The sequence below is a fragment of the Sinocyclocheilus anshuiensis genome, unplaced genomic scaffold (assembly GCF_001515605.1).
Source record: "Sinocyclocheilus anshuiensis isolate Anshui unplaced genomic scaffold, SAMN03320099.WGS_v1.1 scaffold1215, whole genome shotgun sequence".
NCBI lineage: Eukaryota > Metazoa > Chordata > Actinopteri > Cypriniformes > Cyprinidae > Sinocyclocheilus > Sinocyclocheilus anshuiensis.
Window position 1 is genome coordinate 574,230 of NW_015540933.1, and position 16,415 is coordinate 590,644.

General features: G+C 36.2%; 1 protein-coding gene across 1 annotated transcript in view; it reads left to right on the forward strand.

Annotated features, from left to right (window-relative positions):
* Positions 1–16,415, forward strand: part of LOC107689478 (catenin alpha-2-like) — a 519,554-nt gene that overhangs the window by 97,632 nt on the left and 405,507 nt on the right. Inside the window, exons 4-6 of the mRNA XM_016487473.1 lie at positions 2,276–2,442; positions 3,598–3,717; positions 5,303–5,569. Coding sequence (XP_016342959.1) covers positions 2,276–2,442; positions 3,598–3,717; positions 5,303–5,569 — 554 coding nt within the window. The remainder of the gene's footprint in view (positions 1–2,275; positions 2,443–3,597; positions 3,718–5,302; positions 5,570–16,415) is intronic.

Sequence of the window (16,415 nt, forward strand, 5' to 3'; positions counted from 1 at the left end):
TTCAGCTTAAATTTTCGTTTTTCATTCATGGGTGGAAAAATGAATAAACAGCTTGAATATTTGAGGCACGGTTTGATCTTCGGCTGACCAATCAGCAGAAAGGGGTGTTTAATTCCCGCCCATGTGTAGACATCGAATATTCAAGCTGTTTATTCATTTTTCCACCCATGGACGAAAAACGAAAATTTAAGCTGAATTTTTGTTTTTCGTTTTTTAACAAAAAAAGGAGCCGTGTTCTCATTTTTCTACTTTCAATATTAAATCAAAAGACGAATGATCGAATGATACATGGATTCATTCATCTCAACATTTTATCAGTCACTGTTTTTTTTTGTTTTTGTTTTAAATTATGAGAAACTGATGACCCATTCATCACAACATTTTATCAGTCACTGTGTTTTTGTTTAGTTTAGTTTAGTTTTGGGTTTTGGCACAAACTCACTGAATACTGGTGGGCTCATGATCATTTTCATAGTCTTAATTTGCTACCAAACTGAAGCTGAAGTAGTGGCAATCCCAATGGATGTAGTTGTGTCATCAGTTTCTCTTCATTTAACAAATCTAATTATTGTTCATATAAATAATAAGAAAACATTGACCTCTTTCACATTCTCTCTCTGGTCAAAAATAATTAGCATTAATATCTCTGTCTGACTAGTTACCTACAGTACCTCTCTTTACAGAGTGCAAGTATGTGTGTGTGTCTAAAACCTTCAAATTCTCTCTTATCAGGCAGCATCTGGAAGTAGGCAGGCTGTCAAAATTGTGTCTACAAAGATGATGTCTACTCCATCTGGTTTATTTAAGTCAGCATAGATTAATTCACTGCCCTTGATACCACACAGTCCTGTCTGTTGAGTAGTTGGTAGAAACTTATGATTTAGTTTCTCTGGAGAAATAAGCATTGCACTCATTAAATATTGACTTGGTTATCTCTAACACTCACTTTCATTTATTCTGGGTCATCGGATGCGGTATTACAGTCTGGTACTGGTTTCTACTGACTAATAGAAAGCAGGTTTAAAACAGTTTTTAGCTTTTGATTTCTATGCCATTAGCATGACCAAACATTGCAAAAATAAGGATTGCTTCACATAGCTTGGATGAGAATTTGCCTGAATGTGTCTGTTCTTTTGACTTGGTTAAATTATACTGGGGGTAAACAAAAAAAAAGAGAGCTAGGATGGAAATAAGATTATAACATTCTGTGGTAATCCGTGAAGGTAGAGCTGCCACAACAATGCACAGAGCCAGAGGACAGTGCTGACATTTCCCCTGGAAGTGGAGGGGCAGCAGCAAGGCTCTGTTAAGAATAGCTGGCATTCTTTCATTTCAGTTCACTGTGAGAGAAACAGCAGAACACGCACATACACTAAAGTGCAGCCATATTTATTATGTGCATGCAAGTGTTCACCCACACAGAGCCGGTACAGGCTTAAAAACAAATATTCTCTCTTTCCCTAGACTCTGGGAAGTCAGTTTGCCACAATCTTTCTTCTCTGTATATCATTCTCAGATTCAGTGACATTTGCTAATGTCTCAGCCGGGCTTTTTGTAAGCTTTCATTAATCAACTCTGTCCCGCCTGCGGCTCCTGTTCAGATGGAAGGTGGGAGTCCACTTACTGTAGGGTCATTAATAGATTCTGTCAATGAACCTTGAGACAAATTGCTCATTTTTACTTCAGCAAGCATGCCACAGTAACATTCTGACAGTCTGAATCAGGCTTTTTTCTCATAAGTAAAACACATAAATACATAGAAAGTGCTACTTTTTAATACATAAAAGTTCAGGAGGTGCATGGTCATCTAATACTTTCAATCAAAATGAAAGGGTATTAAAAAGCTGCTTACATCACTCCTGTACCAGTCTACAAATGGCTTTTTTATTCTAGACTTTATTTTCTGCGTATTGATTTCTGCTTTTGTTGTTAAAGTTCTAAAAAAAGTTAGAATTGGAAAATGGACTTAACTGTATTTCAGTGAGTGTTTGACATAAAACTGGCACAATGTTTTCCAGACACCAGCAACCCCCTGTACACTGGTTTCTGAAGTGTGCTGTTTCACTAATAAACACTCTTGGCAAACTTGCCTGTACTCGCAGTTTATTTCACTGGTAAACAGATGAACAGCTATTAATAAACTATTGACATGTCCATGCAGCTTTAGTGAGTTCTGAATTAAAAATGCTAGACATGCACAAGGGATTTGCTGTGTGGTGGAACTCTAAACATATGTTGTTTGCTTTTGTCTTGGTTGTTTTGTGCCTCTGTGTAGGTGAGACGATGCGCGTGGCCTCCTCAGAGTTTGCGGATGACCCCTGCTCCTCTGTGAAACGTGGCACCATGGTCCGTGCCGCCCGTGCCCTCCTTTCTGCTGTCACTCGCCTCCTCATCCTGGCTGACATGGCTGACGTCATGAGGCTCCTGGCTCACCTCAAGATCGTATGTTCGCTTCTTATTAATTTCTCACTGGCCATTTTTCCACAGTTGCAGTTAATTTGTGAAATTAATCACAGTTTATTTGTCATTTAATAATAGTATTTTATTTTATTTGTTTGTTTACCGTGTTTACCTCCCTACTCTCTACTAGCCACTTCAAACATTATTACTTCTTAACATTTACACTTTTATATACATTAATTAACCAAATTTTTGTTGCCATTGAGAGCTGTCTCATGGTGAATTAATCATCATCTTTTATTTCCCTTTTTCGTTTTTTTTGATTGAGTGTTCAAAGCTTCATCGCTGCAACTGCTCTTCACAGCTAGTCACCGTCCACCGGGTCAGAACAAGCCAGACCCGCCTCTCAATTGTTTCGATATCCAAGGAGACCCATTTCAAGGGCACAGGAAGTTATATTTATTATAGTACAAAGAAACTGTCTTTATCTCAAGTCCTACTGTTTATTTGCATAGTGCATTTTGCTGAAGCAACAACCTCCTGGCATAACTTTGCAACAGACTATTAAAATGCAAAAATAACATTCTCAAATATTCACTTCATTCACTTGCTTCTGGTCATCAATTAGGTTCCATATTTTGCATTTATATTTATGGTGTAGATAAGGCTATTTTCAGAGTGGCAGAATTTAGACTTTTTGCTCTTGTACCTTCATTTTCACACCCATAATCCTTTGCTTCTAGTTGCACTATTCTGTTTTCTTTCAATTTTTGTTCCCCACTGGCAACAAAAATAATTCTTCTTCTTCTTTTTTTTTAAGTTTAGGGATTTAAATGCTTTTTTGTTTACCAGCGGCCTCTCTGTTATATAATCACTAAACAAATTTGAAAACTAAGATCTGTGAAACTTACTGGTTGCGAAAGGAGAACGTTTAGAGCTTAGGATGAGGCTGAGAAAATTTTAGATGTCCCACAAGGGACAAAGCACCTCCTTGTTCTTCTGCTAGTCTCATTACGGAGAGTGAAAACTGTCAGAATTATACATGCCCCAGGAGAGCCAATAATAAGCACTACAAACGTTAACTGTCACTCAACCACATCAGTTAAAGTGCTTTATAGAACTTTTCTACTACCTTTCATTTTATGGATGATGTTTAAACAGTTGGATGTTTGTATGTGTGTGCGTGTTGATTTACAGGTGGAAGAAGCTCTAGAAGCCGTCAAGAACGCCACCAATGAGCAGGACTTGGCCAATCGCTTTAAGGAGTTTGGGAAAGAGATGGTCAAACTCAACTATGTTGCTGCTCACAGACAGCAGGTATTATTAAATATCACAATTGTTATCTATCTATCTTTCTATCTATAATATAAGCAGTAAGGTACAAGAGGCCATGTGTTGTGTAAGTCTTGGCTGAAGGGCGTTAATAGGCATGACGGGAAGTGGAATGCCTGCAACCCCTTCAGCTGTGATTTATTCACAATACAGCACGGCAGCTTGTACCTTACTGCTTTTATAAAATGGTTACCAAACAATCCAAACCAAAACTTTTATTGATGTTACTTTTTTGAAATAAATTGATTAAATGCTATCCTTCCACTAAAAAGTTACTGACAGTGACAGTAAATGTAAGTAATTAGTTGTAATACATTTAACAATTGACAGCTGTTACACAATAGAAATGTTAAACGACCAACAGTAATATCCAGGGATGTTTTGTGTGTGTGTGTGTGTGTGTGTGTGTGTGTGTGTGTGTGTGTACATATATATCTTGCCGCCATGTGGTCACGTGGTTCATGTATCGCTCAATAGTATCGCCGTCAACCTGTTTGAGTGGGTTAAAGCGGGACAGATAGCAGCAGCAACTCTATTTGCCTCAATTTTCGGTAAATATAAACGCGGAATGTTGTTACACTGACTATAGTAGCATTAATAATGTTTTTCTTTGTTTCACTTTGGAGGTAAGGGGGATACATTTACATTATTCGTGCATTATGCATTATTTTTCTCGTTCTACTGTGGTCATATTTACTCATCCGAATGTTATATTACGTGGCTCACTAAGTATGCACAATAAATTGATATCAATAAATGCCATCAACTGCTCAATATAAACAAAAAAAAAAGTTTTGTCAGTAATAAAAATGCTACTGTATACAAGGCAACCAATTGCACTCAATTAAACATTTTATTATATTTCCAGGGAGAGGCTAAATACATTTTTCATTGAATAGGCAGTCTTAATAGAAACTCATTCAGGGTTTAATCATTTGTTTAGCTTTTATATTTTTATGTACACAAATGACTACAATTGATTTGAGGTAGATGTAAGCCATCTGGCTAGGTAGCTAGTTAGTTTTTGCCTATGTTATCTAACTACTATTAGAATTTAACTAGCTATTATCTAACAATAAAATGGTCAATGGTCAAATGCACACACAGTTATTTTCAAATTGCCCTGCGTGCGCACGCGGTTTTGTGACAAATGAGGACATAAATTTGTATAATGACAAAGGTATGACATAGGTATTACAAGGAGAAGGTGACTTTTCAGGACATTACCCCATGTCCCCACTTTTCAAAACGCATATAAATCACACAGAATGGAGTGTATTGAAAATCTGAAATAGCACAAAGTTTCCTGTAAGGGGTAGGTTTAGGGGTAGGGTTGGTGTAGGGCAATAGCACATACAGTTTGTACAGTATAAAAACCATTACGCCTATGGGATGTCCCCACTTTTCACAAAAACAAACCTGTGCGGACTGTTCACATAAAACACAGATGGTTATGTTTTAAATGAATACAAACATTAGCAAGAAAATCCGATGTGTATGAGTATATTAGATCTGTGCATTAGTTCTTAAAGTGACAGGTCTGAAACAGATATGTGTATGTGTGTGCCAGGAGCTGAAGGACCCTCAATGCAGGGACGAGATGGCGGCAGCTCGAGGGGCTCTTAAGAAGAACGCCACTATGCTCTATACTGCCTCCCAGGCCTTCCTGCGCCACCCCGATGTTGCTGCTACACGTGCCAACCGTGACTATGTCTTCAAACAGGTCCAAGAGGCCATTGGGGGCATCTCCAGCTCTGCTCAGGCCACTTCACCCACCGACGAGAAGCACGGGCACGCTGGCATCGGCGAGCTGGCTGCCGCTCTCAATGAGTTTGATGTGAGTACACTCGGTTCAAATATTGTTTATTGCAGCATATTAGGTATGCAGTGACATCATCTGTAAAGTGATGCAATTTGTTCATCGTTTTTCAACGTTTCAGACTTTCTCCATTTGAAATTTAGTGTGTCTACTTTGAAGTAAGCTGTTTCTAAATCGTTGTAGTCCCTGTAACGTGTCAACACCGTGGCTGTTTGGTGCTTTGGAACCAAGTCCTGCCCCAAACTCACAACACTGGCAAAACAAAACAAACAAAAAACACAACTAAACAAATGTAGATGCAGAACACATATTTAAAATGTATACTTCCAAGCACCATACTCTGTAAATGCAACATTTTGAAAGTAACCATATTGTACCAACATTGTTGTGTAATATAACAGAATCAGTAGGTCCCTCACTCCACCTCGTATCCTTGTCCTTGTCTGTTATATGCACTACTTTCTTTATATGCTCTATTTTGTTTGCCCTTTAAAACAAGTAGTCTTTCTAAAGGCAATCCAGCAAAAACATTAATGGAAAACCATCTCACTTCCTGTGGGAGGCGATATTTGTAATATTAGGCTGCCATCTAGTGGTTATGAAGATGATCATAAGTACTACTGTTTACAAATGTTACAACCATTTTTGAAATAATGTAGTAAGTAATGCTGTTTGTTTTAAAACTCCTTATAATGTTTGGAATATTATTTGTCTGCCCTCTGTTTCTCTTCACCAAGACTTTTTTTTTTAAATTATATGTTTAAATAGTGATTGACAACAGGTGCTGGACATTTCAGGAGAATATTTGACATACTAAATGGTCAAAAGTATGTATGCAAATGGTGTCAAATCTATTTGTACGCTCAAATGAGATTTTCATAGTGTTAGTAGTTTAGAATAAGCTGTTTTGCTGTTTATGTTGCCTCGAGGCAATGCTGTGCCACAATGGAAAGATAGTGGTGGGACGATTGATACAGAGGCTCCGATGCTCTGACGCAGTTTTCAAAGCACTATTGTATCACACACTGTGCCGAAGTTTGTATCGAAATGACAATACCACGTGATTGATGACGTTTGAAGCTTCGAACGTCATGCAGTATCGGAAGGTCGGGACAGCTGGTTTGAAAAAAATCGGCGCTTCGCATGACTCTTGTGTTTGACTTTACATTGACTTGGTTGTGTGTTTGTGTGTGTGTTTGTACACTTATTTGGGATTCAGTAGAATAGTTTAGAATAACCTCAACAACACCAGACAGAAACTGAATGCACGTCACACCTCTATTGCATTTTATCATGTTCTATAGCTGGGGTCTCAGAGACCCCGAACAGCTAACCCAAAATATTTTTTGGGTACTAAAAAATACTCGCGTCAATTATTAATTATAATCACACACTTGTATATTTTATATTATTGATCAATATGTAAATCAGTTGACCGGACTACGCATGACACGAGTTGGCACAGATTAAAAACTTTTTCAAACCATCCTCTGGGTTAAGGCTAGATGGCATAAAGCAAAAACTACTGGGCATGCGCGCACATCAGCAAAATTTGTCTTACACTGTGTACAACAATAATTACTATTTTTGCATTATTGTAAGGGGTAGGTTTACTTTTATGTTGGGGTAGGTGTAGACGTTAATAAAACACAATCTAATAGGTAGAAAATTCAATTTATTGTTAGCTTCCGGTTTTTGCTGTATCCCTTCTAGCCACAGCCCATCCTCTGCTCCGCGATGTTTTGTTAGATTTGGTGGAGAAACCAAGTCTGAGCACCAGATGTCGCTAATGAGCACTGTGTTAAAAGCTTCGAGTAATGAACCATTTTTCAGCACAGTTTCATGAAAGCCTCAAACGGTTCAGAAAGCCTCAGTTTCCCATCACTATGGAAATACATTCATCAAGAGAGGCTGTAATTAAAAACAAAACTAAAAAACAACGGAAGTTCCATTTCGCTTTAGCACAATGGTGCTTCTAGACAGCAAAAACTACAGCAGGTCCTCATGTAATATATTAAAGATGTTTATTCAGTACAAAACATGAATGTGATTTTTTTTTTTTTCTGAGTGCAGTTCTCCAGAGTGCACATCACCTGGTGTACCACTAGGACATAGTGTTCTGGGTTGTCTACATTCTCTGTATATCAGTGACACCCAGTGTCACAAATCAGGCCTCCGTGGCTCTCTCCGACGGCCTCCGGAGGGCACCCTCTCCCGAGTACTAGCGTTCATGGACTACATTTCCCATAACACCCCGTACCTGGGACTGATTACTGGCACAGGTGTTTCTCCTTAGCTTCCCCATTTAAGCAGCTCCCAGACTCTCAGTATTCGCGAAGTCTTGTATTGCCCCGGCTACATTTCTGAGCGTTTATCCCCTGTCTTGACATAGCTTGTGTATTACCTTGGACTGTTATTACTTGTGTGATTTTCTGCCGCCTGCCCCGACCCTCGCTTTGTTTCTTTTTACTCTCCTGGATTATCCCTGCTGCTCGTGATGCTGTTGATTGATTACTGTCTAACTCTGCCTTTGATTCAAATAAAAGCTGCAAATGGATCCGAATGCCTCTCACTCCTCGTTGCACCCAGTGGCTGCTTTTGGGTCACTGTTGTTTTATTATTATTTTATGTTATATTATAGCATTTACTAATATTTTGATTTAGCTTTTTTATATTTTTGTTTAAATTTAAATTTTAGTGTAAGTTTTAGTAATTTTATGTGCTTTTATGTTATTATTATTATTATTATTATTTTAATATTTCTAATCATCATTTATTTTTAAGTTGTAGTAATTTTAGTGGTTTAACATCTTTTATTTAGTTGTCAATGCAATATTTCTAATTCGTTTTTTTTATTTTAAGTTTTCCATCTAATCTTAAGAATTTATTTTATTGTATTTCAGATTTATTTTAATTAAGATATATATATATTATTTTTTGTTAATGTAGAAAAGTTAACAGACAACAATATATGTAGGTAAAACACCAAGGATGATATTATTATAATTTGTCAACACCCGCTAAATATAGATGATTATAACTATAAGATAATACTTAAGCCTAAATTAACTTAAGTAATAACCTATTTTCTAAAATATTTTCTCCTATTCTATTACATTATGATGTAGTAGCCTATAGTATATACAGCTACTGTGGCTCTGTCTAAACAAGTCAAGTCAAGTCAAGTCACCTTTATTTATATAGCGCTTTTAACAATACAGATTGTGTCAAAGCAACTGAACAAATATATAAACAAATATATATAGAAATAGTATATATAAACACTGCTCTGTTTATATATACATACATACATATATATATATATATATATATATATATGTGTAAGTAGTCACATAATGTCTAAAATGCACACTTTTAACAACAAAAAATGTTTTCGTACATTTTCACAATTTCTTCTCCATCTCACTATTCCTTCCCTTCACTCAGTGTACTTTGCTTTTTTGAGATTGCTGTTTATTGGTAGTCAGTGTAAATTGAGTTTTTCTCACACCTGCTGGACAGCATTAGACTGTGTTTGTGAGTGATGCATTTGGTTTCTGGAAGAGGAATCACAGCTGGAGACGGGTGTGAAGTGTGGAGACGTCCCGCTAATGAATCTCTGTCTCCCAGACCTCCTGCATTTCTCATGAAGCTCAGACACACTGTTCAGCCAACATTCACACTCTTATTTATCAGAGTGAATATGCATGTGGATAGACATATCCTGACAGAAATAATACATCTGTTAGAAAATTCTGTGTGAAAATTTGTGTCATCTGCTGGAGATTGGTCTGCTTTGATATTCAGTCTGACCTGTTTTGAAGTAAGGTGTGTGTGTCTGTGTGAAGGGTCAGGTTTTGCCTGTGTTATGGCACGCTGCAATCTGTGACACGCTGTGGAATGCAAAAAACCTGTAAAGAACTACTACTGTATGCCTGATATTTCATGTTTGCATGATGGTGACAGGCTGAAAGGTGCTGGTATTTTCTTTGCAGTTTTTACAAAACGTTTACTGTTAATAGTAGCCCACTACTGGTGTCATAGTCATTTTCATTATGACCTATGAAATACTTTTTATATTTTATATTCATTCTGAAGATATAGGATATGTTTAAGACAACCCTTGTGAAAAATATACTAAAATCAATTTGAAGTACATTTATTTCATGCTATGTAGGGCTGCACGATTATGACAAAAATCATAATTGTCGATTATTCCCTTGAAATTGTAATTGCGATTATCACAATTTACATTGAATGATGTTTATACCATTGTTTGATGCAACTGCATGCCATATTTTTAAATGAAAATAAGCTGAAAACACTCTAGCTGAAAAACTTTTAGTGCTTTTCTATAGTATTAAGCCTTAAATGTTAACTATACATCGGATTGGTTTCTTCTTTAAATTATAAAAAAGTAAAAATATGAATGGTATTATAATGTTATACTAAAACTAAAATTAAAATAATGGGAAAAACCCTTAAGATAACATGTAGAAAGAAAGAAAAAACGCATCTTAAGCACGCAGAATGACATAAGTGGACTTTGAACGATTAATTGCCGCTTTGAACGATTACGTAATTGTGGCATCCATAATTGCGATTAGAAATTTGATTAATTGTGCAGCCCTAATGCTATGTACAGTCATGGCCAAAAGTTTTGGCAGAGACATAAATTTTGTGTTTTGCAAAGTTTGCTGCTTCAGTATTTGTAGTTTATTTTTCCACGTTTCTATGGTATACTGAAAAACAATGATAAGCATATCATAAGTTTTTTATTGGTAAAAAAATATGAGTCAGTATTTACAGTGTTGACCCTTGTTCTTCATAACCTCTGCAGTTCACTCTGGCATGCTGGATATTAGCTTCTGGGCCAAATCCTGACTGATGGCGATCCATTCTTGCCTTATTAGTTCTCGGAGTTGATCACAATTTGTGGGCTTCTGCTTGTCCACTCGCCTTTTGAGGATTGAGCACAGGTTCTCTGTGGGATTGAGATCCGGGGAGTTGCCTGGCCATGGATCCAAAATTTCAATGTAATGATCTTCGAGCAACTTCTTTATTCATTGCACATAACTGTGTTTACTGGTGTTATAAGGCCATAACAAGAGTCCTGTATTGCTAAATTCTGTATGGAGTCATTTGTAATTATGATTATAAATAAATGTTTATTATAATTATTATTATACATTACTGTTTGAAAGTTTGAGGTTGGTAAGATTTTTTAAATAATTGTCTCTTATGCTCACCATGGCTGCATTTATTTGACAAACAAACAAACAAACAAACAAATAAATAAAATAAACCCTGTTTTCTATTGTAATTTAAAAATGTAATTTATGTTTTTAATGGTAATGCTGAATTTTCAGCAGCCATTACTCCAGTCTGCAGTGATCCTTCAGAGACCATTTCAATATGCTATTTTAATTTCATATTATATTATATTATATTATATTATATTATATTATATTATATTTTAATACTGAGAACTATCAATGAAGATACTTCTTATTCGAGCATCATGGAGTTAGCTTTGCAACATGATAACGTCAGGCATTTATTCAATGTGAGCCCTGCAAACTTACTCTCTTACAAACACAATCAAACCCATAGCAGCCTGCTCAGTGAACAATAGGGCTTTACATAATTTTGATGATAGACAAACATTGAGCATTACATTATCACAGCAGCCTTTGTAGTGTAGCATCCACACACACACACATTCCTTGCTCAGTTTTGACCTGCAGGATGTCGTCTCTGAGCAAATTGTACAGAGCATCAAAGAAACTGTCTATCCCCCATACGGCCATTTGTTTACCAGCGTGCTTCAGTCTTAAAAACAAATCAGTGTCTTGAGCATTTAGGTTTCTCACCATTAAAGAGCCTGTTTTGTTTTCTCATTAGTGCAGAAGAGAGAAGATGGACTGGAGTTTCGATTGCAATTGCTGCTGCTGCTATTATTGTTTGCTATTACAATGATTGCATATGCAGTAATTTTTGCTTCAAAGCATACTATGATGTCATGTTGTCATGCTGAGGATTATTATAATGTGTTTATTAGAGTGTTCACTGGTTTTATGGAGTGACGCAGTTGTTTCTGGCCACACACACCATTGGTCAGATTGTGCAGATCACACAGTAAACAGTAGGGGGCAGTGTTGCACCACACCAGAAATCCCTCTCTGTCTGAACAAGTGTGATTCATGTTGCTTCTTTCACGTCGTCTTTGGTTTGGTAGTCACAGGCCAGACTTGCTCAAGTCTTTCATTGCACTCGAAGCTCTGTATTGATACTGTATCTCAGTGAGGATTGGTATTGGTTGAGTGTGTGGTGACCTTCTCAGTGACCATCTTATCTACTCAGAGGAGCCCACTGTGAAAATAGCCATCATCAGCACTCCTGTGTTCTGCAGTATTGTCTAATATTCTTCATCCCTTCCTTTGTTACTTTGTTCCCTTAACCATTGTTTCCTCCCTCTTTTCCTTCCTTCCTTCTTTTGTTCCTTTCTTTCCTTCATTCCTTCTTGCTCCCTCCCTTTTGATTCTGTCCTCCCTCCCTCCCTTCCTCCTCATTTCATTCCTATTTCATTCCCTCTTTTATTTCCTTCTGTCTTTTCCTTCCTTTTTCCATTTAATTTATTCTCTTCCTCATTTGTTTCATTCCTTATTTCTATCCTCCAGTTCTTCCCTCCTCCCTTCCTTCATTGTTTTCTTTCTTTCCTCTTCATTTCTTTGTGCCTTCTTTCTTCACTTCTTTATTTATGTTTTTCTATCCCCCAGTTCGTCCTTCTTTCCTTCCTCCATTCTTTCCTTGTTTTCTTTCTTTCCTCCTTCCTTTTTCATTAGCTTGTTTTATTTATTTATTTTTCTTTCTTTCTTTCTTTTTTTTACATTTACATTTAGTCATTTAGCAGATGCTTTTATCCAAAGCGACTTACAATTGGGGGATACATAATTAATTATATAATAAATAAAAAGAAAACAGATAGAATAGAAAAAGAATAGAGAAAGCTTGTTAGAGGCCATTTTTGCTTTTTGTTAATTGTATAATAAATAAAAATAAAACAAATAGATAGAATACAAAAAATAATTGAGAAGCTAGTGTTAGTTAGTTTTTTTTAAGAAAACAATTTATTTAAAAAAATATAATTGCAATTTATAATATATAATTATAATTGTAATATATTTAATAGATTCTTTCTTCCCCTATTATTCTGTGCTTCTTTTCTTCTTCACCCTTACTTCGTTGTTTCCTTCCCTCATTTCATTTTTTAATTACTTCTTTATTTTATTTACTTTCTACGTTTATTTCTGCCTTCCCTAGTGAAAAATAAATATATTTAAATGTATTTGAAATACATTTATTTAATGCTAAATATACTACAAGTACATTTTCATATTGCACTTTAATTGCGCGAAGGTGGTGCAGAAGTCCAATAAAAGATTAGTATATTTCATTGCGCTGAAGTGGAACTATTGTAAGTATACTTCAGTTAAAGTTTAATTATTTTGCATTTAAAGACTATTATTATTATTCATCATACTATACAATCCTCATCAAAAGTGACATTAAAGACATGTTAGACTTAATATTATGAAATGTGCATCGTTCACAAGTAATACACCAAATAAAATGTAATTATAATTTTTTAAATCAGTAAGTCTCGAGTTATCTGTCGAGTAAATATGTTAATAGATTTGAACTATACTTAGTATGAAATAAATGAATCCTCACTGAATCCATCCTCTGCACTTCAATAACTGTCTGGTTCAGCTCAGCTACCAAATCTGACCTCAGAAGACTTCAGAGGGTAGTCCGGACTGCTGAGCGAATCATTGGTACAACCCTCCCTTCTCTCCAAGAACTGTACTTATCCAGATTGAGCAAAAGGGCTGGCAGAATCACTCTGGACCCCTCACATCCAGCACACTCCCTCTTTGAACTGTTGCCATCTGGTCGACGCTACAGAGCACTGAGCACCAGAACGACCAGACACAGGAACAGTTTCTTCCCTCAGGCCATCCATCTCATGAACACTTAACAATAACTGTGGAACACACACTATTTATTCACTCATACACTTATTTATCTAACACTCATACTCAGTCTACACTTCAAATTTGAACATAATATAAAGTACCTGTACACACAAAAACTGTCTATTGTAATATACCTGCACATACAATTGTCGATTTATATATTTTTATTCCTTATTTACTTGTTCTATTTTTTATTATCTGTGTTTTTTGTTCTGTCACTGTCATTCTGTTACACTGTGGAAGCTTCTGTCACAAAAACAAATTCCTCGTATGTGTAAACATACCTGGCAATAAAGCTCATTCTGATTCTGATTCTGATTCTGATGTATTTTAAATATATTACTTTATTTTTACTAGGGTTCCTTCCTTCCCTTTTTTATTTTCTTTCTGTTCTTCACTTCCCTATTTCTTTCAATTATTGTTTTCTTTCTTCTCGTCATCGTTCCTCCTATATTCTTTCCTTTATTAATTTTGCATCCCTCCCTCCCTCCTTGTGTTTCTTTTGCTTCCTTGCTCTCTGCTTTTTTCTTTTTCTTTGCTGTTTTGAAAATTCCCCTCTCATACCTGCCCACAATCATTTCAGGTTGCTGATGGAAGTGTTCTGGGAAAAGACCCCCCTCTGGCTTACACACACACACACACACACACACAAACGCAGTGTCTGTAGCAAAGAAGTTGTCATCTTTTATTATTTTTGCAATGTGTCTTTGCCCCTCTGGATTTTAGAATAGAGATTAGGTGTAGTTATTATGTGTACACACGTGTGTGTGTGTGTGTGTGTTGTGTTGTCAGTTCATGACCTTTCCTTGTAGTTTTATATAAGTGGTTTTTTCAGGAAATAATCTCTTTGTCAGAGTTGTCTCATTTCATGACCCATTCACATTTTCTACTGTGTCACTTCCTGTGTAAAATGATGGAAAATCCAAAATGGAGAGAACCCATGCTATTAGATTAATCTGTAGTACAAAAGTACCTGTCAAATTAGTGCTCACACCTGACAGACCACCAATGGGGCACGTCAGATGAGCTTCCTGTGCTCCTTAAATCGTCTTATGTCAGCACAGTGACATGGAATAAATAATATAATAATAATAATAATTTCATATAAAGGCCAGTACACAACCTATACTACTCTCTCTCTCTCTCTCTCTCTCACACACACACACACACACCTGTTACAGTGTTGAATGGATATCGGCTAATGAGGGCAATGGTCTGGTTGAAGTAAAGTAATTTACATGTTAAAATTGTAAACAAATAAAAAATTTAAATGAGAAAGAAGTAAATATGTTTGGTTCCCGGCTCATAAAAGTCATCAGAGGGATGCTGGAAGAATTGACGAAAAATTTGGAAATAATGACAAAAAAATGTACTGTACAAAACAAGAAAAATCATACATGGTCAGTTGGATGCTGTAGTTTTCATGTTTAAACATGCTCATGCTAGTGTAAACCCCAGTGTCATGCACACATGCAGGCATGCACACATAAACATGTGCACAGGGAGCAGGGAAGGCTAATATATGGATATGCATTCATTGCATTTTTTTCTCTCTTTTTGGATCTTGAGAGGGGACTTACAATGATTTAGGATTACTAGGGAACATCGTTATGGGTTATATTGATCATAGCTTCATTGCATATTGTAGTCATCTGGAGTCGGAAATGGATGGAGGATATGCATAAGTGTAAACCCCAGTGTCATGCACACATCTAGGCATGCACACATAAACGTGCACAGGGAGCAGGGAAGGCTAATATATGGATATGCATTCATTGCATTTTTTTCTCTCTTTTTGGATCTTGAGAGGGGACTTACAATGATTTAGGATTACTAGGGAGCATCGTTATGGGTTATATTGATCATAGCTTCATTGCATATTGTAGTCATCTGGAGTCGGAAATGGATGGAGGATATGCATACAAACACCCACACAACAAAATCCCACTTTTTGATCTCTAAAAGTTTCAAATGTATGCCTGTTTTGGGCCAGAGTGTGTAGACTTTAGGGTTAGAGTGGATTAAACAGACACATCAGTGGGTTTACTAGTGCATGCCTAGTTCCTCAGACCTGGGCTTTTGGTCCTCTTATTCCTGCAGAGGAACCAAACCCTTTCACAGAAGTTACCCAAAATCAATATCTGTCTCTCTTTCTGTGTTGAACATATTTAGTTATTTATAGGCCAAAGAGCAAAACCCCTTAACCTCGGCTACAGTATGGTTCTCTGAATAACAGACATTAGAGTTGCACTGATGTTGAGTTTAGTAGTTTTTTTTTTTTTTCATAGTTGACTATACAGACCGTTTATTTATTATTAAAACATCTTAGCTTCACATGACATGCCCAAATACCACCAACAGTTGTTCTTATTTAAATAATAAACCAAAAAAAATGTTGTTGTGAGATGTTGGGGTGAGAAATTTAATTAGTTCAAGATATATTCTCTGAAAACAATTCTTATGCTACTTTGATTCCCACATATATTTGTTTTGTTTTTGAGGATATTTGCAGAAAAGAAAGAGCAAGAGTGATAGTCTGACTGCTATGTAGTTTCCCTGAACCATGGCATTTATTAGTTCACCTGAAACCAATGTCAGGTTTAGCAGCCCTAACTGTCATATTAAATCAAAATAAACTGTAGGGCCCTATGAAATCCGTTTTATTTATTTACCCCCCCCCCCCCTTCAGTTTTTTTTTTTTTTCAAATTTTTTTTTTTTTTTTTTTGTTTTAATTCAGTGGCTTTTAATTTGGGCTGTGAGTGCTCTTGCTTTCCATGTCTTGCAGGTCAACTTTATATATATATATATATATATATATATATAT